General features: G+C 32.4%; 2 protein-coding genes across 7 annotated transcripts in view; one reads left to right on the forward strand and one right to left on the reverse strand.

The window, feature by feature from the left end:
- Positions 1-17938, forward strand: part of LOC114339615 (phosphorylase b kinase gamma catalytic chain, skeletal muscle/heart isoform) — an 88400-nt gene extending 70462 nt beyond the window's left edge. For 4 of the 6 annotated variants that reach the window (XM_028290448.2, XM_028290306.2, XM_028290379.2 and 1 more), the window contains one exon: positions 7066-7302. In XM_028290448.2, coding sequence (XP_028146249.1) covers positions 7066-7287 — 222 coding nt within the window. In that variant the 3' untranslated portion in view covers positions 7288-7302. Of the gene's footprint in view, positions 1-7065; positions 7303-9312 lie in introns of those variants that run through there. The other 2 variants (XM_028290652.2, XM_028290725.2) reach the window with 1 other exon arrangement.
- Positions 17939-18558: 620 nt separating this feature from the next.
- LOC114339105 (probable phosphoglycerate kinase) overlaps positions 18559-27703 on the reverse strand; it is a 59155-nt gene continuing 50010 nt past the window's right edge. Inside the window, exons 6-9 of the mRNA XM_028289771.2 lie at positions 24627-24761; positions 24128-24249; positions 23969-24069; positions 18559-18945 (exon numbers count right to left, since the gene is read on the reverse strand). Coding sequence (XP_028145572.1) covers positions 18806-18945; positions 23969-24069; positions 24128-24249; positions 24627-24761 — 498 coding nt within the window. The 3' untranslated portion in view covers positions 18559-18805. The remainder of the gene's footprint in view (positions 18946-23968; positions 24070-24127; positions 24250-24626; positions 24762-27703) is intronic.

Below are 27703 nucleotides of genomic sequence, written 5' to 3' on the forward strand. Positions count from 1 at the left end.
TGAGCTATTTATGAGCTCTCATATTCCGCAAACTAAAAATTTTGAGCTCGTTCCACTGAGCAGGAATTTAATACCCTAGTGGGGGGGGGGGGCTGAGTCAGCCCCCCCACTACTTAAAAATAGGAATATTGAATCGGTTTTTGCGGCAGAATTACGAGCTATTTATGAGCTCTTGAAATTATATAGTTTCGATTTTTGAGCTCATCCCCTTCACCCCCAAACAACCCTTTAATTGATTTAACTTAAGAGAAAGATGCTGAGAAAACTTAAAATATATCGTATTGCGGATATAATTCATATAGCTTATATACTCTAAGAATAAACTATTAAATCAAGAGCATTTCGATTATTGAGCTACAACCCCTTCGCCAGAAAACCACCCTATCTTCCCGGCTTAAGAGAAAGTTGTATTTAAAATGCGTTAAACTAATTATTTGGCGACTACATATCATTTAATAATTTATAAGCTTCCAAATTACGCGCATTTAGATCAGTAGATTGCAATTTATTTTGTATAGTGCAGTCACTGAAGGTAAAAATCAACGATTACCTTCAATTTCGGTGAACCTTCATCGATTTTCACGAAAATTGGTCAGTGGTTAGAGGATACGTCAAGAAACAAAGGTGACATGGTACCACCTTGCGCCTTTACCCTGAGGGTGGATACCGCCCCTTCTCGGGGGTGAAAATTATTTTATAAAAAATAAATGCACAAATCAATAAAAGAACAAATTAAAAGCAAAATTTATTATATAAAGTTAATAAAATAAGTCAATACTTTTTAAGTTATTAAAGATCAAAGATTTTAATTATTTGTGAAAAAAATGCATGTTTTGAAAAGGTTTTTTGTAAATCACTGAAAAATTTTAAGTTTTTACAAAAAAGTTAATACTAGTTTAATTCGTATAGCTTATATTCTAAGAATAAACTCTTAAATCACGTATCTTTCGATTATAGAGCTACAACCCCTTCGCAAGAAAACGACCCCATATTCCCGGCCTAAGAGAGAGTTGTTCTTAAAATAATTTAAATTAATTATTTGGCGACTACATATCGTTTAATAATTTATGAGCTTGCAAAATATACGCATCTCAATTATTGAATTGCCATTTTCTTTCTATAGTGCAGTCACTGAAGGTAAAAATCAACTAGTACCTTCGATTTCGGTAAATCTCCATTCATTTTCACGAAAATTGGTGAGCGGATTTTGATACTATCAACTTTTTCTGCATCTTATTTTTCATAGGTATTTCTAAGTACTTTGACAAGTATTTAGTACCTAAGTGTTATAAAATGCATCTCTTTCCCGTTATTTAAGCTTGAACCCTTAGATTTTAACAGTCGCGGAAAAAATATACTTTAATTACCAATAACTTACTTTAAATTAACATTAAAGGGTTTTTAAAGTAAGCAATTTATTATATTTTTTATTAGCTTCAATTTTAGTGATGAAAACTTTTTTGTAAAAACTTACAGTTTTTGAGTCATTTATGAAAAATCGCTCTAAAGCCATGCATTTTCTTTCCAAAAATTAAAATATTTGATCTTTAATAACTCAAAAAGTATTGATTTATTTTAATCACATTATATAACAAATTTTGCTTACAATTTGTCCCTCTCTCGATTTGTGGGGTTATTTTTAATAAAGTAATTTTCACTCCCGAGAAGGGGTGACATATACCCCAGGCTAAAACCCCAAGTTGTTATTGCCAATTCGTGAAAATAAATGGAGATTTACCGAAATCGAAGGTACTAGTTGATTTTTACCTTCAGTGACTGCACTATAGAAAGAAAATGGCAATTCAATAATTGAGATGCGTATATTTTGCAAGCTCATAAATTATTAAACGATATGTAGTCGCCAAATAATTAGTTTAAATTATTTTAAGAACAACTTTCTCTTAAGCCGGGAATATGGGGTCGTTTTCTTGCGAAGGGGTTGTAGCTCTATAATCGAAAGACGCGTGATTTAAGAGTTTATTCTTAGAATATAAGCTATACGAATTAAACTACTATTAACTTTTTTGTAAAAACTTAAAGTTTTTCAGTGATTTACAAAAAACCTTTTCAAAACATGCATTTTTTTCACAAATAATTAAAATCTTTGATCTTTAATAACTTAAAAAGTATTGACTTATTTTATTAACTTTATATAATAAATTTTGCTTTTAATTTGTTTTTTTATTGATTTGTGCATTTATTTTTTATAAAATAATTTTCACCCCCGAGAAGGGGCGGTATCCACCCTCAGGGTAAAGGCGCAAGGTGGTACCATGTCACCTTTGTTTCTTGACGTATCCTCTAACTACTGACCAATTTTCGTGAAAATCGATGAAGGTTCACCGAAATTGAAGGTAATCGTTGATTTTTACCTTCAGTGACTGCACTATACAAAATAAATTGCAATTTACTGATCTAAATGCGCGTAATTTGGAAGCTTATAAATTATTAAATGATATGTAGTCGCTAAATAATTAGTTTAACGCATTTTAAATACAACTTTCTCTTAAGCCGGGAAGATAGGGTGGTTTTCTGGCGAAGGGGTTGTAGCTCAATAATCGAAATGCTCTTGATTTAATAGTTTATTCTTAGAGTATATAAGCTATAGGAATTATATTCGCAATACGATATATTTTAAGTTTTCTCAGCATCTTTCTCTTAAGTTAAATCAATTAAAGGGTTGTTTGGGGGTGAAGGGGATGAGCTCAAAAATCGAAACTATATAATTTCAAGAGCTCATAAATAGCTCGTAATTCTGCCGCAAAAACCGATTCAATATTCCTATTTTTAAGTAGTGGGGGGGGGGGCTGACTCAGCCCCCCCCCACTAGGGTATTAAATTCCTGCTCAGTGGAACGAGCTCAAAATTTTTAGTTTGCGGAATATGAGAGCTCATAAATAGCTCATAAATCAGGGCTATTTGTTTTTTAATTTTTGCAAGTGGGGGGGGGGCAGCTCAACACGGGTCATTTGACCACTGTCCGTGAAAGTGTTAATAACTAATGTGAATTTTATTGAAAATGGGTTTCATCTTCTAAAGCAAAAAATTCGAATTGCGTTCTGGGTGGAAATGCACCGTCATTAATCCTCGAGAATATTGTAGCGAAGACTTTATTTACAAGTTTACAATTCGTAATTCTATCTATAACTGACCAATAATAACACCACTCTCTGCTTATATACAAAATAACGTTATTCTGGAGAAATTTGGACTCGCCATCTCTAGTTTTCGTATGAACTTGCATCTATCGCACGCCCCCTTCCCGTCGCTTCGTGTTCTGTCGAGATAATATTTCTGTAAAGATGGAACCTATGTCGAGATGGAACCGTATTTGCAGTAACTCTTTCGTTACAATATATTGTTCTCAGGAGTTTCCCGAGGATTTGATGGTATTTTCAAGCCAGACACTCAATGCTGCAAATGGGCTGGGCCGATTAGCCGATGTAGCCCTAAGTTCTCATGTCAACTCATTTTGAGAGGTTTCCTGATGCTTTGGAACTTTTGAAATACACACTTCATACATATCACACACTGTCAAATGAAATTTAACTTTGAAATTACCTGGTTTATGAGATTTATTATTACGTGGAATGAAGTAAACACTTCAGTTGTATATAGGTATATGAATTTATTAAAATTCTTAAAATTTTCCACAAGGGAGTGGAAGTACAAAACGTTTTCGGTCAAACTGACCATTATCAGTGCAAACGTCCAGTGTACAAGTAATTGTAACTAGCCACTTCAATAGGTGTATAAACCTCTAAATTACATTATTGTTACATTGTATATTAAAAAGTAGTCGACATTAAGTCGATGCCTTAAGATTTTAAAGTTCACATGTGGATGTATTTCATCCTTGCTCGAAAATTACACAAGGTACTTGTGTTCTAGTGAGAGGTTAACGACCAACTGAACCTCTCACTAGAACACAAGTACCTTGTGCAATTTTCAAGCAAGGATGAAATACATTCACATGTGATCTTTAAAATCTTAAGACATCGACTTAATGTCGACTAATTTTTAATAAACAATGTAACAATAATGTAATTTAGTGGTTTTTAAACCTATTGAAGTGGCTAGTTACAATTACTTGTATTGTACCCTCGGAGATCCGTGGAAAAAATTTACACCCAAAATAACAAAATTCATCTTGGCAACACTGTGCGAATGTTGATAGTAACATATCCTTTTTAAGATAAGCACAACTGTAATTTAGTCCAAACAAATTAATATATTTTTTTGCCAACAAAAATGAGATTTTTAACCAAATAATGTTTCAAATATGATGTGCAAAATAATTTTTAATTGGGTTCTGCTAATGGGCTTGCTTTTTTTGTCCTTAAAGTAAAAAACTAAATTTTACTCATTAAATCAATGTTATCCGGTTATAGTCTTAATTATTTTAACTGTACTAATATCCGTTGAGTAATTCTGAATGATGAATAGGTCGTTAAAACATTTTATATGTAGCGGCTTCTGGAATATCTTAAAAATATCGAATTTCATTGATTAAATGCGCATATTCCACCGATCTTCGCTTCGACAATACACTGGACGTTTGCACTGATGATGGTCAGTTTGACCGAAAACGTTTTGTACTTCCACTTCATTGTGGATCAATTTTAAGAATTTTAATAAATTCATATACCTATTGTTATGCTCTACTTTATCTCTTTATTTAGATTGATTAGCAAATTTTTTAATCTAATTAATTATTCAATTACTTTAATCACTGCCTATGCAAAACAAAACTAAATTCAAATTAAATACTTCAATACATTTTATTCTCAGGGCCAATTTTGTATTTGATACAATACCTATGATCTGTGGCTTCTAGTATTTCTAGTTGCTTACTTCTTCCAGGATGGAACAGGGAAATTAAAAACATTCAATATCATATAAATGTAATATATTATTCATTTACCACAGGATGGAACAGGGAAATTAAAAACATTCAATATCTTATAAATGTAATATATTATTCATTTACCAAATAATCCGTGTACATATGATTTAAAAATACTATATTTACTTTTGTTGCAACAACTTCTTACTTAAGGTGATACAGTAGCGATCAACAGGTAGCCCAAACGCGTTCCAAGATTGCGGCTGTAATTTTGAATATTTTTTAGAGATATTTGGCACACGTATTCGTAATATAATAAAGAATGGCGGTACAGAGCCCAATTTGAAAAATATATTAATATGTGGAAATTACTCTGCAATTAAATACAATATTAAAAAAACGAGCCTGTACCGCCATTAAGAAGAACAAAAAAATACACTTCAAATAAACTTTTTTATCCGATGCCTAGATTTTGTGTCATTTTGGAACTACTAATGAAATAAAAAATTTTAGTAGTTCCAAAATGACACAAAATCTAGGCATCGGATAAAAAAGTTTATTTGAAGAAAGTGTATTTTTTTGTTTTTCTTAATGGCGGTACCGGCTCGTTTTTTTAATATTGTATTTAATTACAGAGTAATTTCCACATATTAATATATTTTTCAAATTGGGCTCTGTACCGCCATTCTTTATTATATTACGAATACTTGTGCCAAATATCTCGAAAAAATATTCAAAGTTACAGATGCAATATTGGAACGCGTTTTCGCTACCTGTTGATCGCTACTGTTTCCTCTTAATAAATCAAACTTTAATTCTGATATCTCTCTGTTTTAACAAAAAAAAAAAATATTTAAATAAATTATTTTCTCATACTAACTTTAATAAATTTTACTTTTATTCACTTGAATTGAATTCTTAAATTTGAAATGACTAACTGCGTTATAGTAATGTTCAATAAACAAATAAGCAAAGGTTCTGATATAAACAAATTCTCTTCCTTCCGACAAATGATTTGACTAACCTTTTTGTTTCTTCACTTCCTCCTTTTTCCGGATTGCGTGGTTCTCGATGCTCCCAACGTACTGTCTGGATGTTGCGAAAAGGTCCCTCTTATCCAAACTGCTTCCAAAACAACACACAGGACTTGCTCGAATTCTCTTACACAATTTTCTCCTTGCTCGATATCTTGCTAAATAGATATCAATCAGCTACTCGTTCTAGACAAAACAAAGGAATCTCCCTCGGACCAGGAAAATTAACTTTTCAACCGGTCGACAATTTGGCTTCAACTTGATTCTGCTCGCAAAGGCCGATCACAACACTATACCCTGATTTCTCACTTTTGAAAATTGGACTGCTCTCATCAGATCTATCATATAGTGCCCTCTCTTCTCTCGCAAATTCAGACTCCAACTTTCTTATCCCTTCTACCGATCTTTTCCACCCAATCAAAAACAAGCCTCTCTCAAAACCTTTCCTACCCATTTCTTAAGAACCAAATATTTTCTGTATAACTTTCCAATTTGTCACATTTTAAGAAATATCATAATTAGATTTTTCCTACATACTACTTTTACTTCTAAAAACTAAAAAAATATGTTTACCATCATTAAATCTTCCCGGAAACATTTTAAAAACATTATTGTTCTCGCCAAACGATATGTCCACTTTCTAATCCCGAGTTGTTTGTTAGTGTACCAATTCATTTCGTCGAATCATTATCACTAATCGTTTTCACTTTCCCGAAACACTGTCTAATAGCTAAATTAGATTGGGATGAGAATCTATGATCTAATTGTCTTTGATATAAATTTAATTTTCTTTTTAAATGATGAACTATAATTTTTTTGAATTAAAAAAAAACAATTCTACAACACTATATACAACAGAAGTGTTTACTTCATTCCACGTTGTTTTATCGAAGGTATACAGCCAACTACAGGGTTTATCCTTTTTAAAGTTTTATTATTACGTTTCTAACAAATAAATGTCCTGTATTTTAACCTCGTTTTCGATTCTTTGATTTATTTTTATTTTTGAAAGCAGAAAATTGTAAACAAGTCAAGTTGTGTTATTTATATCAGACCCTATTAGAAGAGCTGTGTAGAATTTGGAATCGGCTATAAGCGTGCCACATCTGTCACATTTTGTAGTCTTTAATGAAAATAACAAGTAACGTTGACTCAACTGTGAAATTGATATTAGAGATGTTGTAGAGTCTCGTTCAGATGGACCGAGTAAACAATAATGAAACCAAAGAACAAATTGAAACAAACGAAATCACAGTATACTGTATTGAAAATAAACCTTTACCGTGTAGTAAAAGAAAAAGACCAATAATTAGTGAGGATAGTAGAGGAAATGACCGGTTGGAGCACTGGAGGAATAAAACATTGTCACTAACTTACAAGAAGAAACGACGTAGAAAAAGTACTTGAAGTAAGTTACGAATAAGATATAGATTAAAGAGGTAAAGCTACTAATTAAGAATTGGTTGAGGGATAGAAAACACTAACAAGAAATTTTTTTTTATTCGAATCCACCGTGTTTTTATTTGAATGGTCATAAAAAAGACTGAGACCAAAATATAAAACACAGTCTAAATTGTTAGTACAGTTCGTGATATTCCATTCTTGTTTACATTGTGGCGACTCTCTCCCTGTCTCCCTCTCTCTATTCTCTTCCTCTCTATTCTTTCCCTCTCTTTCTCTTTCTGTATCTACTTATTTCGTACAGTGATGCAAGAGTAAAGATTGATGGTCCCAATTGTATGTTTATTAGCACAGTTCAGTTATTTTTAACGTTTAAGCTACTATGTGAAACCATGTGAAGCATTACACATGCCGTTCCCCGGAAACTAGTACATAGGGAGATATATAGACACCTTTTTTCGACCTACATACCTATCACATCACTAATTTCTCGTACTGCCGTCAGCACAGCTAACTTCTGCCAGTAAATAGGAAGAATCTTACACAATAATCATCTATACTCCGTCTAATATACTTACCGTTGCACGTCATTCGCGTCATAGCCCGTGACGTCACATGATACCAACACAAAATATTTAGGCAGTAGGTGTGTTCTTTTTTAGCATCATTTTGCCGAGTACACTGGAATTACAGCCACTAAACGTTTCTATTAACGTTAACTTAAAGAAATGCTCAATAATATGTTTTATTTAATTTGTATAAATGGATTATAAAGCGTTTTTATGAAGCACATTTGTTCGGAACACACTGTAACTGTAATCGAACGAAGGTGGCATTTTGGCATAAATTGGTAACATTTATTTGACAGTTGCGGTATTGACACTTCAGATTTGTTTTTATTCTGTACTATAAGTATTTGTTTTATTATATTATTGTTTTTATAATTTACTGTAACGTAAGATTATAACTTAATTCTTGTTTTCTATTTCTAATGTTTTTATTTATTTACATTGAATATAAAGTTTTGTTGTATAATCCACTTCGTAATAATTATGTGATATATTTGATTTAAAATGGATTCAGGATTTTGTATACTTTGGCAACTATGAGCACGTTAATAACCGGCAAAATAACGCAAAAGATGGAAAACACATTAAGTTGTGAGATAAAAAGAAATGGAACTAGTGGAGGGGGGAGATTTAGCGATAAAAACCTATAAATTTACATTCTACTTATCGTTTCTCACCTTTAGACGTATCGGACGAGTTTGGCAACTGCCACTGTGACAGTTTTAGTTGACATACTCCTTCTGATACGTCTAAAGGTGGGAAACAATAAATAGAATGTAAATTTATAGGTTTTTATTGGTAAATCTCCCACCTTCACTGGATTCATTTCTTTTTATCTCACAACTTAATATGTTTTCCATCTTTTGCGTTATTTTGCCGGTTATTAGCGCGCTTATCTCTCTATAATAAGTAAGAAAATGAGAAATTATCCAAGGTCCGAGTGTCTTAAATAAATTTTATACAGGCAATGACCATCGAATGGTGCTAGAAGTTAAAATATATTTAGAGAGAGAAAACGATTAATAAAAAGCAAAGGTACAAAACTACTACAATTTTCTGCTCATCTTCATATTCCCGATACTTAAACGCTAAATGAAGAAATTCATTTGTTACAATTTATGAAGTATGCCCATATTAAGTGTATTTGATTTTGATGAGTATATTGGAAGTACATATATTTACATATATGTACAAGAGATGGTCCTTGATAGGCATACTATATGCTTGACTAGGTGAAGAAAAAGTTTAGTGGGAAAAGTGTTTCATTTCAATCCAATTTCATTTGTAGCATTGTCATCTGTGAGATGCGGACAGCTATTCTTCTTACCTTCTTGTGTGTACCTTTTTAGCATTGTTCAGAGTGCACCAAAATGGAGGCGAGATAGAATTGAGCCCATATTATCAAACATAAACTGAATTGATAATTTATACACTACTATAATTCTGTTAATTTTGTTTTCAGATTGTCGACGGCTGTGCATTCAGAGTGTATGGTCACTGGGTGAAGAAAGGAGAAGGTCAAAACCGCGCAGCTCTCTTCGAAAACGTACCAAAGACCGAATTGAAGCATATATATATGACAAACCTTAGCCGATAGTAATTTTTCTTTAGAATTAAGTAGACAATTCATTCATATAGTGAGTTAACGACAAATTGGTTTAATGCACTCTGTAACAACATGTTTTTGCAACTAGGGCATCAAAAATTGGGATTTTTTTAACGATTCTCAAGATTGGTGTGCATAAATCAAATTTGTATAGGCTTGGTATTAAAATTGGCATTATTTGACATCTAGAAATCTTTTTTACTATACTTGGATTGTTGGTTACGATATATAGTTGTAAAATATCAAAAATGGTCGAAGTAAAACATCTTGTTTCACTCGTGTATCAGTAGGGAGTGCATGATGGATATTTCTTATCCTTTTTCTCTGCTTAAGTGTCATGGGAATTATTTTTATTTGATTAAAAACGCAACTGAATAATCGCGAACGAGTTCCGTATGTCCGTGAATAAAAAAACTGGTAAATTATCTATTTTTTCATTTAAATTTACTGCTTTTAATTACTGCTTTAAATTTTTTCATGCTCATTTTAAAGAACTTAGCAATAGTAAATGAGGCGCCAAACCCACAGAGTTACAGTGCTTGACACACGCTCAAAACAAATTCCATGCATAACAAGGTGGGAGACAAGGATGTATACTGTCTCCACGGTTATTTAACATGCTTAAGGACTATGTTACGAGAAGAGTGTTTGAAGGATGGGAAAAGGATATCTCAATAAATGGCCCAAAAATAAACAATCTACGTTGACAAAGATCATGATAGTGAATAGACTACATAATAATCATTCATATAGAACTACGATTGAGGTTTTGAGCTTTTTAATTATATCTGGGATCATTGATCGCAAACACAGGGTCCCTACAGGAAGAAATAAAACGTAGATGTGATCTAGCAAAAATCGCCGTAGGAGAGAGATGGCCAAACTAGGGAAGGTTTCTCAAATTTCACAAATTCCAAAAATGAGGTTGATCAACTGCTTAATATTTCCAATGACATACGGATGTGAATCTTGGACCCTACGACAAGTGTTCAGACCCTAGCTTAGCTTAAAAACATTGTCCAACGCGACGCTTGGCAACGAGAGTTTATTAAAAGTTGTAATAAGATACACACGTATTTTTTTATTGCTCTGAGAAAGTATAACTCCAAGTATTAATCTGCATTCGAAAGTACACAACAAAAAGTCTAATTATAAATCCTAATCATTGTGGTCCTTCGAGCCGGATTAGAAACTTTGGTTTGATATTCTGCAGGTACTTTCGATTTGACACCATTTGTGTCGCTGGTTAATGCTACCATTTCAAGAAAATTTGCCTTTTGTTGAAGATATAACTTGGATTCACTAAAATCTGGTAATAAATTTGATTGCTTCCTTTCTAGACTACTGGTTTTTTGAACATCTTGTATACTCGTTACTTTCGATAAATTGGCCGATTCATGAGAAGAGTTTAAAACAGTGTCATGATTAGTAAATTTGTCATATGAATTTAAAAATAGTTTGCATTTACTAAATACCGCATAATATATATCCTCAAACTCTTTTCGCTCATTATAATGTTCTAACAATTCATCATGATGGTTTTCCGATTCTAATTGCAAGTTAATATTGTCTAATTCCTTTAAAAGCTCATTATACCTTTCGAAACGGGCTTTAAATTCGATAATTTGGGCGTTACCTAATTGTGAATATTTAGTTAAAATCTACATTTTCATATTTAATATCTTCAAAAAATGAATTAACGAAATGCTGATATGTTTGTTTTTGTTTAATCGATCCTCTAAGTTTCAGCAAGGATGGAGCCATTATGATTTATGATTAGGACAAATGTCAAAAAGAAAGTAATGTTATTAGAAAAATATAAATGGATCTCTTACTTGGAACTTTTATGGGATTTAAATTTAGAAATGTTTAAATGTTTTATTACCAGTTAGCCAAACAATTTAATAAAACTTACTTTCGCTTAAATTCGGAATTAGGTATCCTGTATTTGACGTTTTCATTTCTTGTCAAAACGGAGGACTTTTTCGTTGATTTTCTTGTTTTTCCTCGATAATAGGGCTGTTTTTGATCCGGCTCGAAGGACCACAATGATTAGGATTTATAATTAGACTTTTGCTGTGTACTTCCGATTGCAAATTAAACTTTTGCAGGGCAATAAAAATACGTGTGTATCTTTTTACAACTTTTAATAAACTCTCGATGCCAAGTGTCGCGTTGGACAATGTTTTTAAGCTAAGCTAGGGTCTGAACAACAATCAAAAAGATAGATTCCACTGAAGTGTTCTGTTGGAAAAGAATGTTACGAATTCCACAGACCAACCACATGACAAATAACTCAATTTTAAATAAGCTAAAGGTCAGCAAACGTCAGGAATGAAGAGAGAAAAACCAACAGTACTATCAACAGCGCAGGCGCTATGCTTGTCAATATTCGTAATTTTTTTTGTGTCCAATTTTAATACCAACCTTTTAAACATTCATTAAAACTTGAATCCTCTTCTTTTTTTTCAAGAAATATTCGCCCATTTTATTTTGTTAGTTTTACGTCTAGTTTTACTAATAATATTGTAATTGCACTGTATAGCGAGTATAATTGTGATATTTTTCGAATGCTCTGTATTAAGAAAGGTGTTCGACCACCTCTTGCCTATTTTACAGGGTTAAATGCAAATCCCCTAGTACTAAATAGTGTTAAAAGATTTCACTAGTGTGAGTGTTTGGTAATTATACCATATTTTAATATATTAAATATTTTTCTCAGAGTAAAAAGACATATTTTTTCAGAAAAAATTACTCGTTTGTGTAACCGTTTAAAAACAAACAAGAATATGTGTAAATTTGGTTTAAAGTTACAGAAAAACTAGTAGTATAGGTCAGAGCAGTTCTATATTTACTTGAACAATGGTGATGATCTTTAAATTATTTATGTGTCTCCCTATCTATCTGTTCGCAAATAACTTAACCCCTTACTGCATGATTTTTTTATTTTTTATAAAAAAAAATTTATGAATACAAACTTGACTTCAAGATACGGTATAAATATAAAAAATAATCCTACTTGGTTAGTTTTTTATATTTTTTTATTGTTTTTCTGTGTGTCATATATGGCACACTTTGCATTAAAATAAGATTCAACAAGTAAAATTAATAAAAAAACGACATTTATTACTTTCTAATAAAATCATTCAGTGTGAAAGTTTTAAAAACAAATTCTATCTTTGTTTAAGCAAAGAAAACACTACACTTCTCGCATTTTATGAAGCTTTTTAAACCATCAAAAATAATACCTAGTTCAGAACGCATATTCTGCCATATATGTCCATGATAGTTTTGCCGACATTGCATATTGTGGAATTTATGGCACAAACATATTTTTCATAAAAAAATACCAAAATATAAAGAAATACGTGAAAATACTTAGAGAATTTCTTTCTTGGAGTCTATCCTTGATGTGGCTATTTTTTTTGTACTTTTGTAAAAAATATTCAGTAGAAATTTCAATGATTGAAAATCAAATTGCACACTTCTTATGAATAGCTGTCACACTGCGACCATTTGCAAATTTTCATAAAAGTTCACTTTGCTGCATTGAGATGGCGCTTTATTACCGCTTATAAGAAATATGTACCGTATATGGACATGTTATGCATAAATACTTTAAGATAAGATTCGATCTATAAGGGTTAGGTATAAAACTAAGTATTGTGCCATATATGACCCACTATGCGGTAAGGGGTTAACTTCTTCTTCATGTACCATGCCCTTTCAGAACGTTGGTTACCATCATATCTACCTTAATCTTATTCACTGCCACCCTAAATAGCATGCCTGTATCAACACCATACCAATCTCGCAAGTTCTTCAACCATGAAGTCCTTCTTCGTCCTGGACTATGTTTGCCTGGTATTTTCCTTTACATAGTAACTTAACTGTGCATAAAAAATGGTTGTCCACGTTGTTTCAATCAAATAATGTCACCAGGGAGCAAGAATCGTATAAGACACACCTTCCTCCTCCAAAACATATGATTTTCTTAGTTATAGTCGGTTCGCTAAACTCAGACACAACTGGCTAGTGATTTTAGTCTGTATTTTTTTGTTTTTTGCCAATATTGGCAAAATTATTAACTATTTAGTAATTATTTTTTTTGCCAATTTTTCTAAATTGGCAAAATTACTTACTAAAATCACTAGCAAATTGTGTCATGAGTTTAGCGAACCGACTATAGCAGTGTTTGTTTAAACTTCAAAATCTTGAATGATGTTAAATACTCCCATTCTGTGGGTTGTGTGTGTGTGTTTGAGCATTATTGGCTTCGGAGTCAAGGTCCATTCTCCATCTGACCTTTTTGGAATTATTTTGTATTAATGAATGTCGACTCGATTCAATTCATTTCACTTATTCCCCGTTAGAGGGCGTTCTAACCATACTGCGGTATAAATAGTTTTATTTTATACCGAGAAACTACGGACGTGTTGCTGTAAATTTGTCTTCTGCAGAGCTTTCTTGACAACGGGTAGACCTAGAAATAGTACTATCGGGGGATGGCAGAAGACAAATTTGAATCAAAACAAAACCGTAGATTTTCTATTTTTATTTTGTATTACTTATGCGGAAGCTCTAAAGCAGTGCTTCTTGCTTTCTTCTAATTCTGTGGGTTAATGCTTCTATTTTTTATGTAACATATAGCCAAAAATCATTTATGGAGAAGTTTGCCGCGTAGATTTTAAAATCGATGGCAGATTTGCTTAAATAAATCGTGAAAATGTGAGTCTGGTAGGTACAAGTCTGTCTGAATAGCAGCTACCACTAATACTCAGCAGTAATAGACACCTTTGAGTTTTGAGATATGCCACTAAAGAATGCCTAGCTTCCGATCGTTTGGAATACACCTGTCCGTAAATGATCTTTGTTTCCTCAAAGAGTTTTCATCTTCCCCGCTGCATCTCCCAAAAACTTTCAACACATTTTACACCATGAGACAAAATTTTCGCTTCTCAACTTTATCACACCATAGAAAAATGTTTGACTTTTGAAGAAACTCGTTGGATATAGATGAAATCCTGTAGCGCCCGTTTTCTTTTACTTGATATCCTTTTTTATAATTTGCACAAATATTTTTCAAATCTCTTTCGCTTTTCCGTATCATTTAGTTTTATTAATATTTTTTAATGTAAAGTCTGTTTTAGACTATAAAATAAAATGATATAAGAAAATCGCATACTAAGTTTGGTACAATGTAAAACAGGAAACAAAATCTGTTAACAGAAAATGTTATACAAATTAGAACATATATATTTGATAACAATTATACTGTCACATTGGTTCTTTTAAGGTTAACTTTTCTTTTAAGAAATGTTGCAACGGAAGCAGCTGATAAATAGAGTTTTCTTATCCATCATATAACATATCCTTGTAATATAAAATATCAAAGATAAAACTAACTAGGTTAAATGTTGAGGAAAATGAGGTTAAAATATTCTTAAAAGAAAATAAGAAGAAGAAAATTGAGGTTAACAGTACATGTACCAATGATATACCATCACAAAAATATAAAAAAGTACTTATTTAGCATGTAATGCGCAGAATCACATAACACATTCTAATAGGAAAAAGTGACAATGTAATACACAAAACTTCTTGTCTTAATATTGTACACAATAATTTCATGTAAATTTTTGTTATATCATTTTCTGTTAACAAAAAAAAGTATAGTCTAAAACAGTCTTTAAAGCTTAACGATGAATAATATGATCACATGAATATGATATGATATATCACATGAATATCTTTCAATTTGAATATTGAATCGCGATGAATATCTTTCTTTGCTGTATTACCGAAAATAGGAACTGCAGTACGTTTCATGGACAATGTCGTTCTTCTCTGGCTACAGATATCTTCTTTCTAGTACCTCTGGAGCACTTCATGACCAACCTACAATATTTCAAGCTCCTGATGTATTGAAAGAACCTCCCAAGGCAGCCTGGAATATTTTAACAATATTATAAAGGCTTTTAAAGCCTTTATGTTAAAGCTGGATTACCTTATGGATTATGTTATAGCTGCTCTAAAGGACTGGAATTATTCTGGACGGAAAATATAGATAAACGAGGATATAATATTATATTATAATGATACACAAATAAAAGTAGGAAAGTTTCACAAAAGTGTGTCAGCTTTTAACAAGTGTGAAATAATGATTTGTATTATTGGTTGCTTAAATTTAGAACAATAGATTGGCTATTAACATAGACGTATATATTATATTAACATAGACTGAGCCTACCCTCCGCGCTTCCTGACGACAAGATCTCTTTCTAGCACATTGTAACGAGAAAGTACGTGGGCGTATAGGCACGGAAGGGAAGGACTACTGTCGCAGCTTTACTATGCGTAAGAGTGAAACAGCAATGAGCCAAAAAGAAAGATGGTGTCGTCACTTCGCTCAACATGACACTCCGTCTATGTTAATACACAGAGTGAGTCTGTAATTTGGAATAAATTCAATATCTCAAATACTAATTGTTTTTTGAAAATTGCTCAGACCCGTCGATTAGTATTTCAAGTTGCCTTTTTTGACATACAATTATAATGTATACAGGGTGTCCTAATTTAGAGATATGACATCATCGTTGATTTTCTTAAATGGCAACACTGTCATTTTGATTGCTATTTTGATAGGGTGTGTAAACTTATACATAACTGCAAAATATCAAATTTTTATTCTTCACCATTTACAAGATAATAAAAAATAACAAAAATATGTCTGTAATTTGGAATAAATTCAATAATTCAAATACTAATCGTTTTTTTTTTTGGAAAATGCTCAGACCCCTCGATTAGTATTTCAAATTGTAATTTTTGACATACAATAATAATATATACAGGTGTCCCAATTTAGAGATATGACGTCATCGTTGATTTTCTTAAATAGCAACACTGTCATTTTGATAGGGTGTGTACAGTTACACATAACTGAAAAATTTCAAATTTTTATTCCCTACCATTTAAAAGATAATAAAAAATAACAAATTTATGAAAAACAAGTAATCAAATAATAATTTGAATTTAATTATTTAAATTAAGCAAATGCTCATAATGTTGCGCGTTGACTATTTGACAATAGTTGAGGGCAACATTATGAGCGTTTGCTTAATTGAAATAATTAAATTCAATTATTATTTGATTACTTGTTTTTCATAACTTTGTTATTTTTTATTATCTTGTAAATGGTAGGGAATAAAAATTTGAAATTTTGCAGTTATGTATAACTTTACACTCCTTATCAAAACGACAGTGTTGCCATTTAAGAAAATCAACGATGACGTCATATCTCTGGGACACATTATTATTATATGTCAAAAATGAAAATTTGAAATACTAATTGACGTTTCTGAGTATTAAAAAAAAACAATTAGTATTTGAATTATTATTGAATTTATTCCAAATTACAGACATCACTTTGTTATTTTTTATTATCTTGTGAACGGTAGAGAATAAAAATTCGATATTTTGCAGTTATGTATAACTTTACACACCCTATCAAAATTACAGTGTTGCATTTAAGAAAATCAACGATGATGTCATATCTCTAAATTGGAACACCCTGCATACATTATTATTGTATGTCAAAAAGGATAATTTGAAATACTAATCGAAGGGTCTGAGCATTTTTCAAAAAAACTTTTTGAAAAAAAAAACAAAAATTTATTCCAAATTACAGACTCACTCTGTATATATCTATGGTTATTAGTTGACAAATAATGGACTGCATTATTGGTTGCCTACGTTTAAAGGCGAATATGACCATAGTATCTTTACAAAAATTTGCAGAGTGTCTGAAAAACAATAAGGGTATTTCTTGTACAAAATTTGCTCCTTAAAACCAATATTATTATCTAAGGATGACAGTTATTCACAGAAGAGTGCTGGGGAGGCACAGGGTACGTTATAATTATTACTCAGAAACCTTAGTCTTCACTACGTATATCTTTTTTAAGATGGGTTCTGGGAATTGGTTTTGATCTTCCAGAGTTCAGTCATGTTTTATCTGGAATTAACACCTGGTGTCGAATTTTACTAAAACTCATCAGAAAAATGTGACTTGTATTAAATTGTAGATTAATAAAGAAACCAAAAATCTAGACTACACTATGATTTTGTTTGTTTTTGAAGGTTGTTTGTGTACTCCGCTAGACTGTATGATACTGTAACATGCTCATTCGTCTAAATCGGCTGCTTGGTAATAACTTGTAGAATAAATAATTTGGTTCGATTGCAGTCTTTTTTAGTTAATATTTGGTACGATCAACTATACAGATTTGTTAAATTGCTAGAGCAAACATAAGCACACAGCAAAAAGTCTGTATAGATGTCTTTGTGAATGTTGTGTTGGTAGTAAGTACTTTTTGGTACTTATTGAAAGTACTTTATTGGAAATCTTGTTTACAGTTGCTGTTAATTTATTTGATTTATGTTTAGTTTTAGCTATTACCGAAATAAAAATTACTTCATACAATATGCGTGTTTTTTTTTACTAGTACTAACACTAGATTATTTACAAAAAACTGGTGCGAAATGACCACCTGTAAATGATTCGTATACTTGATTCGGAATTCTACCATTACGTATTCCAATTCGGAGTATCAGTTTTCCTCTTCTATTTGACTATAAAAAGTTTGAAGTTAAAAATGAATTTTAACAAAGGACAATTGAAAATTTCGTAGTATGAATTGCTGAAGCTTCCACCTATTCGCCAGATTTGGCTCACAATGACTTTTGATTTGATCTATTTTAAAATCTTGTCAAACTATAAATCAAAGTTTGTGACTGGGCAAGGTTTTGAGTCAAATGATAATACCAGCGGTAAGTGGAAATCTTGGATTTTCTCCAAAATTATGTTTCAAGGAGGATGTTGTATAAATTGCTGAAACATTCCCTCATTCGCCAGATTTGGTTCCCTCTGACTTTCAACCGCAACTTAAATATTAAGTCCATGTTTTGGTTATTCTAACTAATTATGAATGAAGACAAAAAATTATTCTTCAACACTGCCCTCATACTTTTCATACTAAATCTTCACCTCAGCTAGAAAAGAACTAAAATTACTAACTCACTAAATGCCAAAATAAATCAACAATCGATAAATATTTTTATTGTCTAACGAGGACAAAAACAAATGAAATATATCTACATAAATAAATTGTGGAACATTATATGAACATACAGTAACAGACACTCAAAATTTTGCAGGAATTTATCCTCAGACCACAAATTTGATAACGCGTCTTCCCATGTTGAACACAGATTTATGCAGACTTTGGAATATGTATGAGTAACGTTTGGTCTGAGTTCTTCTAGAAACGTCTGAAGAAAACGATGGTTCTTAGGCATCAGATAACGCGGCGACTCCTGGAAGAACTTTTCCCTCCAACAGTTCGAGACTGGCACCACCTCCGGTTGAAACGTGAGATACTTTGTCTTCGGTCTTCCATTTGGCTGCGCAGGTTGCTGTATCGCCTCCACCTAAACAAAATAGTTTCTTATTTAAAGTGGAATTTTAACGAAACTAAACTATCGACGGTTAAACTGCAAAACCTCGTAAGTCAGTTTTATGCAACTTTAGAGGAGAGACGAAAAACATTTTGGCTTTTTTATTTAACATTCAGTTTATTCGTTTTTTGTGTGTAGGGTTCTTTTTAGGTAACAATTGCATAGCCATTAAGAAATTTCAGTAATATTGTATTTTTTGTCAAAAAGCGACTTACGAGGATTTGTAACTTACAATCTTAGACTATCATTATACTTACGAGGTTTTGTCTTATAAAAAAAAAAAGGCTACTTACGAGGTTTTGTAACTTAAAATCGTACTTACGAGGTTTTTGTAGATGTTGTTAGTACCATTAAATTTTAATATTGACTTACAAGCTTTCGTAGTTTAAATGATATGTAAAAGTATAAACCAACAAAGCATAAAAGTTATAATGTACCAAAAATCGACTTACGAGGTTTTGCAGTTTAACTGTCGCCATTTTTGTTAATATTTTGGCTTAAAACGAGACGCGCAGCAGACTAACGACAGTCTATGATAATAACTGGTATATAAAGAGAAGTGATGAAATAACAGACTGTAACAACTAAAGAGGAATATCTCTACTGAGTACAATGTATAAGTGTATACATATATACACTCACGGACAAAAATATTGCATATTTTGAAATTAATGTCTGAAATAAAAATTGTTGTGCTGCCCTCAGTGTCATAGGAATAGGATTTCTTTTCCGACCATGATGTTTTAAAGTATCATACAAATGGTATTGGGACCGTGCAAGTTCGGAAAAGCGACACCTGGTTTCTTCGCTCTGCACTTTTATTCGCACTTTTAATTATATTGGCCAATCATATGGTCCTGGTTGCTGGATAATTGTCAAGGCCATAGTCCAAAAAAATAATAAGAAAAAATAAGATTCAGGTTATGTTATTAAAACGTAAACAATTGTATGTAGTAAATAAAATTAGTTATTAAAATGCAGTAATGCAAGCAAAATACAATTAATTACATTTACCTTTATATAATAATTACATATCATATCAATATTGTGGAGCAATATATAATTTTTCTTCTTCATTGACAGTAGATATGAAATATACGTCAATTTGACAATTTCAATTGACAACGAATTATTTAAGATAGTTACAATATTTCTCCGCTATTCTCGCACGATCGTTTCTCGTATCGCCTCCAAGTACTTGCACACCGCCATCGGATTTAAATCTGATCTGGGTTATATACTGACCAGTATAATTTTTAAATTGAATTCATCAAGGTAAGTATCCACTATTCTACCGACATGAAGACCTGCGTCATGGTGAATTAACACGAATTTGCACAGTTTTTAATGCACATATCAGCTGTCTTTCATCCAATCACCTCCACAAGTTCGGTATCTCTTTTCCAAGAAATACCACTCCATAGCACTATGCCGCCACCACCAAAATTAACACTCTGTATGAGGTTACATCTGACATACCGTTCATCATTTGGAAGCAAGATTGACAAAAGTTCGTCTACAGAAGAGTTGGTGAACAGAATGTCAGTTATAACCTCCTACAAAGAGTTAATTTTGGTGGCGGCGGCATAGTGTTACGGAGCGGTATTGCTTTGGAAGGACATACCGAACACGTGGAGGTGATTAGGCGAATAAAAACTGGTACGTACAGTGGAACCCCGATAAGTCGGTCCCCGATAACCCGGAGGTCCGGCTAACCCGGACCGATTTTCATCAGACAAACATTTCGACAATAAAAATGTATGTAATATAATATTTGAGAGATAATGGGTATTTGTGTAATTTGAACTATACGATAGTAAAAATTACTCATGTCACACGGCGCCGGCGGCAGAGCCACGTTCATTTATCGGATTATCGGAAACAACAGGCACCTGTATTCCTTTATTTATTTCAAACTGTCTTAGCATTGTTTAAAAAAGACTAAAAGACTATTTACAACTATTTAGAAAATTATTTTTTAAACAATGGTCTTAGTCTTCACTGTTCTTAAATAACATAACATCGTTCCGATTGTGACCGTATTGTGTGTAGTACAGTCGTATTGTTCGCTTCCGTTCTGTAATCGTGCTTCAGATAGGTATGTGTTTGTAAAAATGTTGTAGTGACAATGGAAAAGAAACTAGAAGCATTAGGTAGGATTGATGAAAGGCGAATCTTTGAAAACAATTGCAGCATCATATGGTGTCGGTACATCTACAATATCGGATTAGAAGAAAAATAGAACTAAGATTGAAGAATTTTGTTTCAAAATGATAACAAAATACAGTTTGGACAATCGGTGCAAAGCTAATAAAACTAAAAAATGAGACTCTTGACGACGCTTTGTATGTATGGTTTTGTGCGAAACGCGAACGTGGTTTACCAGTGTCTGGACCAATAATTCCAAGAATCACCACTCAAGCTAAATAAAATATTGCCTGATTGTGAACCAAATTTCACTGCGAGTCAAAGTTGGCTGGATAGATGAAAAAAACGGCATGGATTACGCCAACTATCTATCACTGAAGAAAGTCTATCTGGAGACAACAACGCTGCTCATGACTATAAAAACAAGTTTTTGGATTTTGTGAGAGAAGAAAAAGTATACTCTATACAACTATACGTAATTTATATGTGTACTGTGCATATATATTTCATGTTATTTCAATTATAACGGAGTTTTTCCGTAAGTATACCGTATTTTGTTAATTTTTACCATATTATCCGGCTAACCCGGAATTTCGATAACCCGAATCGGCCGTGGTCCCGATTAATCCGAGTTATCGAGGTTCCACGGTACCTTGAAAACATTTTAAAAGATCATGTTTTGCCATTTGAAAGCCAAATTGGATATGACATATTGGTGTTAATGCACATCTTCATGTCGCTAGCATAGTGAATACTTACCTTGATGAGATTCAATTTAAAAATTATACTGGCCAGTATATAGCCCAGATCAGATTTAAATCCGCTTATAGCATCTATGTGATACTTTAAAACATCGCATTCTTAAAAGAAATCCTATTCCTATGATCAGTGCCGGATTTAGGGTACCTGCAGCCCTAGGCTGGGGGGCGATAAGGGGGGGCGCATTTTTTATATAAACGTTGGTTATTTTAATTAGGTTGTATTGCTTATATACAAAAGTAATGTACTCAATTTACAGTAGCGGTAATTATTAATTAATTTTGGAAAATAAAAATTCAATGTTTTACAAAAAAATGTTTTTTTTACAAAACGCTGCGACCCCTTTTTTGCTTGCGGCCCTAGGCCGCGACCTAGTCGCCCTAGTGGTAAATCCGGCACTGCCTATGATACAGGGGGGCTAAGGATAGCAGCACAAAAAATTTCATTGCACATGCATATGCAATATTTTTGTTCGTGAGTATATAATTCTAACACCCCTCATCAGACAAAAACACTAAATTCATAAAAAAAAATTGGGGACCACCAGCAAGGATTCAGAGAAGGCAGATCCACTACAGATGCGATCCACATAATTAAACAAACAATCGAAAAATGCTACGAACATAGAAGTCCACACCCTCTTCGTAGACTTAATCAAGCCTTTGACAGTATTAAAAGAAATACATTATTTATTGAAATGAAAAATCAAGAAACACCAGCAAAGCTAATTAGATTTAAAAAATGACTATGATGGATCTCGAGCTAAAGTAACGACAGAAGAAGGTAGCACAAAATCAATTACAATAGAAACAAGAGTGCGACAAAGCGATTCCCTGTCAACCACACTACTATTCAACATAGCAGTAAAATGATCAATTAAGGCCTGTGGAATTAAAGGAACTGTAGCCCACTCCTCAACAAAGCAGTAACAATTCTGACAAATGAAGCACGGCAAAGAGGTCTAGAAATTGGCAAAGGAAAAACAAAATATCTACTCTGCTCTAGAAGACAACATAACAGGACGAGAGAAATCAAGATGGAAAACTGCACTTTTGAAAGAGTTCAACAAATTAAATATTTGGTAGTAATTGTAAATGGCAAAAATATGAGAAGTGAAGAAGTAATGGAGCGAATACTAGCAGACAACAAAACATATTATTGGAGATATCATAGGCTAATGAAGGACAAGAACTTATCCAGAAATAAAAAGCTAAAACATACGGAGTTGCAATCAGACCAGTAGTTACATACTCAGCTGAGACAATGTGCCTCACAGAAGAAGAAAGAAAAATTAAGAATATTTGAAAGACGAATCCTCAGACGGATTATGGGCTCGATAAGAATGGAAAACTGAGAAATGAGAAGAAGAATGAACTCGTTATGTAATAGACATATCGAAGGGTGAAGATGTAGAGAGAAGAAAAAGCGACCTACTGATTAAGAAGACCACCAGATGGAAGCCAGAAACTAAAAGACCAAGAGGAAGACCCAGAGATAGACGGAAGGACCTGGTCATGAGAGATATCAAGATCCTGAAAGTGAGAAACTGGAGGGATCTATGCACATATCGAAATGGAAGAAAATTGTAACGAAAGCCAAGTCATACAACAAACTTTGACAACACACAAGAGGCAATAAGCGAATCAGACAGCTCTTAGTAAGAGCGGCAAACATTTCATCCAGAATGAAAAGCCTTGATGATGATAAAGAGAAGTTGCCAGAAGAAAGTGTCACTGATGATTAACCTCATCCGCAAGATAATGCGGTGTCTATGAGATTTCGATAGAACTTCTGAAATGATCAAAGAAAGTTCTAGATAAATTGTAGAAGCTTTCAGAAATTCCGCGAGAAACTGGAAGAAGTAAGACCGATAAGAAAATTAACCTTTCTAGAAATACAGAAGGGAAAACAACCGTTTCTCGAAAGGCCGATGAAAAAAATAAACGTTTTTCAAAAGACCGAAAAAAAAATAAAAGTTTCTAGAAAGGCCGAAAAGAAAATATAAAATTTTCTCTAATAGAATCTAAAACAGTGGCAACAAATTTTATTTTTCGTCTTCAAATATTATAACGCTAGAGAGGAATCTTACCAATAATAGTGATGGCTCCTTTGCCAGTGACATTCACAACTTCATCCATAATGGCTTTAGTTCCTGTAGCAAATTTATCCCACTCGAATACACCAGCAGGTCTATAAATACAAAAAAAAAGTAAGTAAAGGTCGGCTTTATAAAAGTAATTTGACTCACCCGTTCCAAACGATAACTTTGGCACGCCTGACAGGTTCTCTGAATTGTTCGATAGTTTTTGGTCCAATGTCGAGTCCCATCCATCCATCAGAAATACCCGCTGCAGCGGTAGCGGAATCAGTCTAAAATAACGTAATAACGAATTCAATAAACATGCCAATGCATTGTAAATTTTTAAGCTGTAGTAGAATTCATAAAGAGAATTGTCAATTTCAGGAAATATAGAGATGTGATACATGTTAGCAAGACCATTTATACTTTGTTTCACGTTAAGAATATAACGTTACGCTTATGGAGATCAGTGTTGCCAAACCTCTCGCTCACGGGTGGCTACTCGACTGCCGATATACGATTCATTCTAATCAGTACGGAGTGGCATCGGCGCGCCTCTATCATCCATAAGAAATACATGGGGCTATCTCCGCAATGTTCTATTATTAACGTGAAACGCTCTATAGTGGTTTGCAAGAACGTTAAAGTTTTGTATGGCATATTTTACCTTGGCATTTTCAGAAAATCCATCAGCAACAACAAAATCTACGGGTAAATGTATCTGAACGTTGTTGGCTTTAGCTTTTTCCAACAGTTTGTTCACGATTTTTGCTCCTTCTTTGTCATACAAGGAATCTCCAATCTGAAACAAAAGAGTACTTAGTATTAACGATTTTTTGCATATTTAAAAAATTAATAATTTATATTTTATTCTATCTAAAAATAGAAAAAATATAAAAGAGAATATAAACATAAGTAAATATGAAATGAGAAAGATGAATCAAGAAGTACACAAAGCAATTAGAAAAGATTTGAGAAAATATAATAACAAAAAACATCCAACTAACGATACAGGCCAATAAAGGGTTGAAGGTCGATACTTCAGAAGAAAATTAAAAACTGAAAAGAGTCAAATCAAAGAAATCGGTTTAAAAATAAATATCCCCAAAACAAAATACCTGAAGAACCTCGTGACCAGTAACAATGTAAAAAAAATTGAGAAAGACGAAGTAAAAGTTGTTGATAAATGCATAGTACCTTGGACACTGATTGACGACATTGAGCAAAGCGTAGCTCCAATGTGGATAAGGCAAATGGAAGACAGAGACAAATTTGAGGATCCTATATTCAGCACATGAATAGATTTTAGGCTGTAGATAGATATATAGACCTTGGACACGAATACAAGGAAAACCAACAGGTGAGATATCAAGAATACAAGTATATGGATGTGCAGCAGATGGAACTCTTAAAAACATATTTAAAGATGGCAACATAGCGATTAGTCTGATACGGAAAGTCTGCGCTCAGTGTGTTCTACCAGTAATGACCTATGGAAGCACTATCCTTAACAAAAAATAATGCTTCAAAACTAAGAATAGCACAAAGGAGGAAGGAACGTTATGATAGGAATAACAATAATAGACAAGATCACAAACGAAGACATACGAAGCAGAATCAGAGTTACAGCCATTTTGGAGAGCCTGGAGAGATGAAAGACGGAAGGTGGACCAATATCGGATAAACGACAGAGGAAGACCACCTACACGATGGCATGATAATCTAGGAAAGATGATGAAAAATTGGATTGCTGCACCACAATACCGTGCACGCTGGATACAAACAGGGGTACCTATGTGTTGCAGTGTACTTAAAAGAGGCTGATGGTGATGTTGAACTTTAACCAGAGACAATTCTAAAAATAAATCATTTTTCACTGTTTTACTGTTAGTAATTAAAAATATACGAAAAATTGATTAATTTGCGTACATTTTGTCATTCTATCAATATAATAGAATATAGGGCAACCCGCAACCAATACTGCAAAGGGCTTAAAAATCAACGCAAAGAAAACAAAATAGATGGTGGACGGAAAAATTAATATCGAAGATTCAGTAATAAAATTAGATAACAAAATCCTGAAAAGGGTGGAACACTTTAGATATCTGGATAGCTGAATTGAATGCAGGGTTGAAAGTGATGAGGGAATTTGGACCAGAATAGAACTTGCACGAAAAAGCTTTATAGACCAGGGCGCATCTGTAAAAATATTAGTACATTTGGACGTTGAGAGGTGACTCAAATTTTTTTGCAGAAATTTCTTGAAAATTACTCAAATAATAATATTTGAGTTATCCTCTCTCTCAAAAAGGTCCGGAACATTGTTTAAAAAATCAAAATGTCAAAAAATGAAGAAAAAATTCGAAAATTCGAAATAGTCACCCTTGTTGCAAAATAGCAATAATTGCGAAAAAAAACATACAAAAAGAAGTATTCGCATTTTACGTTTTTCAACAATTTATGCTACACTTAGAACCTTCATATTTCACCCAGAAAAACTTTATGATACAGTAAAACAATACTGTAAATTTCATTAAGATCAGTTCAACAGATTTTGCAAAATAAATTTTGCAATCCGGTTTTCGCAAAAAAAAATCATTTTTTTTAATATTGCAGGACTGAAAATAAAGCAGATAGCAAGTTGAAATTTTTTTGCGTATAAAAGTGTACTGTACCTTTTATTTGCAATTTGCAAAATTAAAATCGATTAACTACCACGGCGTCAGGATTTTTTTTAAATAAACATTAATTATTGGTGCTACGCGCAGGACAGCGGATATTTTGCTCTGATTGGGCATTTCAATGACCTTTGATAATGATTGATACATTTTAATTTTTATTAGATTTCGATATAAATAAATAAATTTGTTTATTGCAAAATAAAAACACATACTCTATCCTTGAAATAACACTTTTTTAGCAAAATCTTTCGTTGTTCATATATTTTAACTTAGAGAATAAAAGTTTATTATTTTTAAACATATGCAATTGTTTAAACAATATTTCACAAACAATAATATATTATAAAATTATAATTTATAATTATTATAAAATTATTTTGATTTTTGTGGAAATAAAATATTAAAATACAACAAAATATAGAGTAAGAAAATAATATATTAGATAAAGATTGGAAGAAATTTTGGTGGAAATCAACTTGTGTGAATCTAACACAGCTGTCGTGCACGTAGCACCAAAAATTAATGTTTATTTAAAACATTTCCTGACGCCGTGGTAATTAATCCATTTTAATTGAAAAGTACAGTACACTTCTATAAGCAAAAAAAAATTCTGCTATCTGATTTATTTTCAGTCCTGCAACATTTAAAAAAATGAATTTTTTTTGCGAAATCTGGATTGCAAAATTTATTTTGCAAAATCTATTAAACTGATCGTAATGAAATTTACAACGTTGTTTTAGTATATCATAAAGTTTTTATGGGTAAAATATGAAGGTCCCAAGTGTAGCATAAATGGTTGAAAAACTTAAAATGCCAATACTTGTTTTTGTATGGTTTTTTCGCAATTATTGCTATTTTGCAACAAGGGTAACTATTTTTTAAATTTTTAACCAATTCTATATTGTAGGAAATTTAATTACGCAACTTTTATATCAGTACAACTTTTCTCAGAAATGAATAGTTTTAAAGTTATAATCAAAAAACCAATAAAAAAATCGAATTTTTCCTTCATATTTTGACATTTTGATTATTTAAACAATGTTCCGGACCATTTTGAGTGGGA

This window comes from Diabrotica virgifera, chromosome 5 (genome assembly GCF_917563875.1).
Source record: "Diabrotica virgifera virgifera chromosome 5, PGI_DIABVI_V3a".
NCBI lineage: Eukaryota > Metazoa > Arthropoda > Insecta > Coleoptera > Chrysomelidae > Diabrotica > Diabrotica virgifera.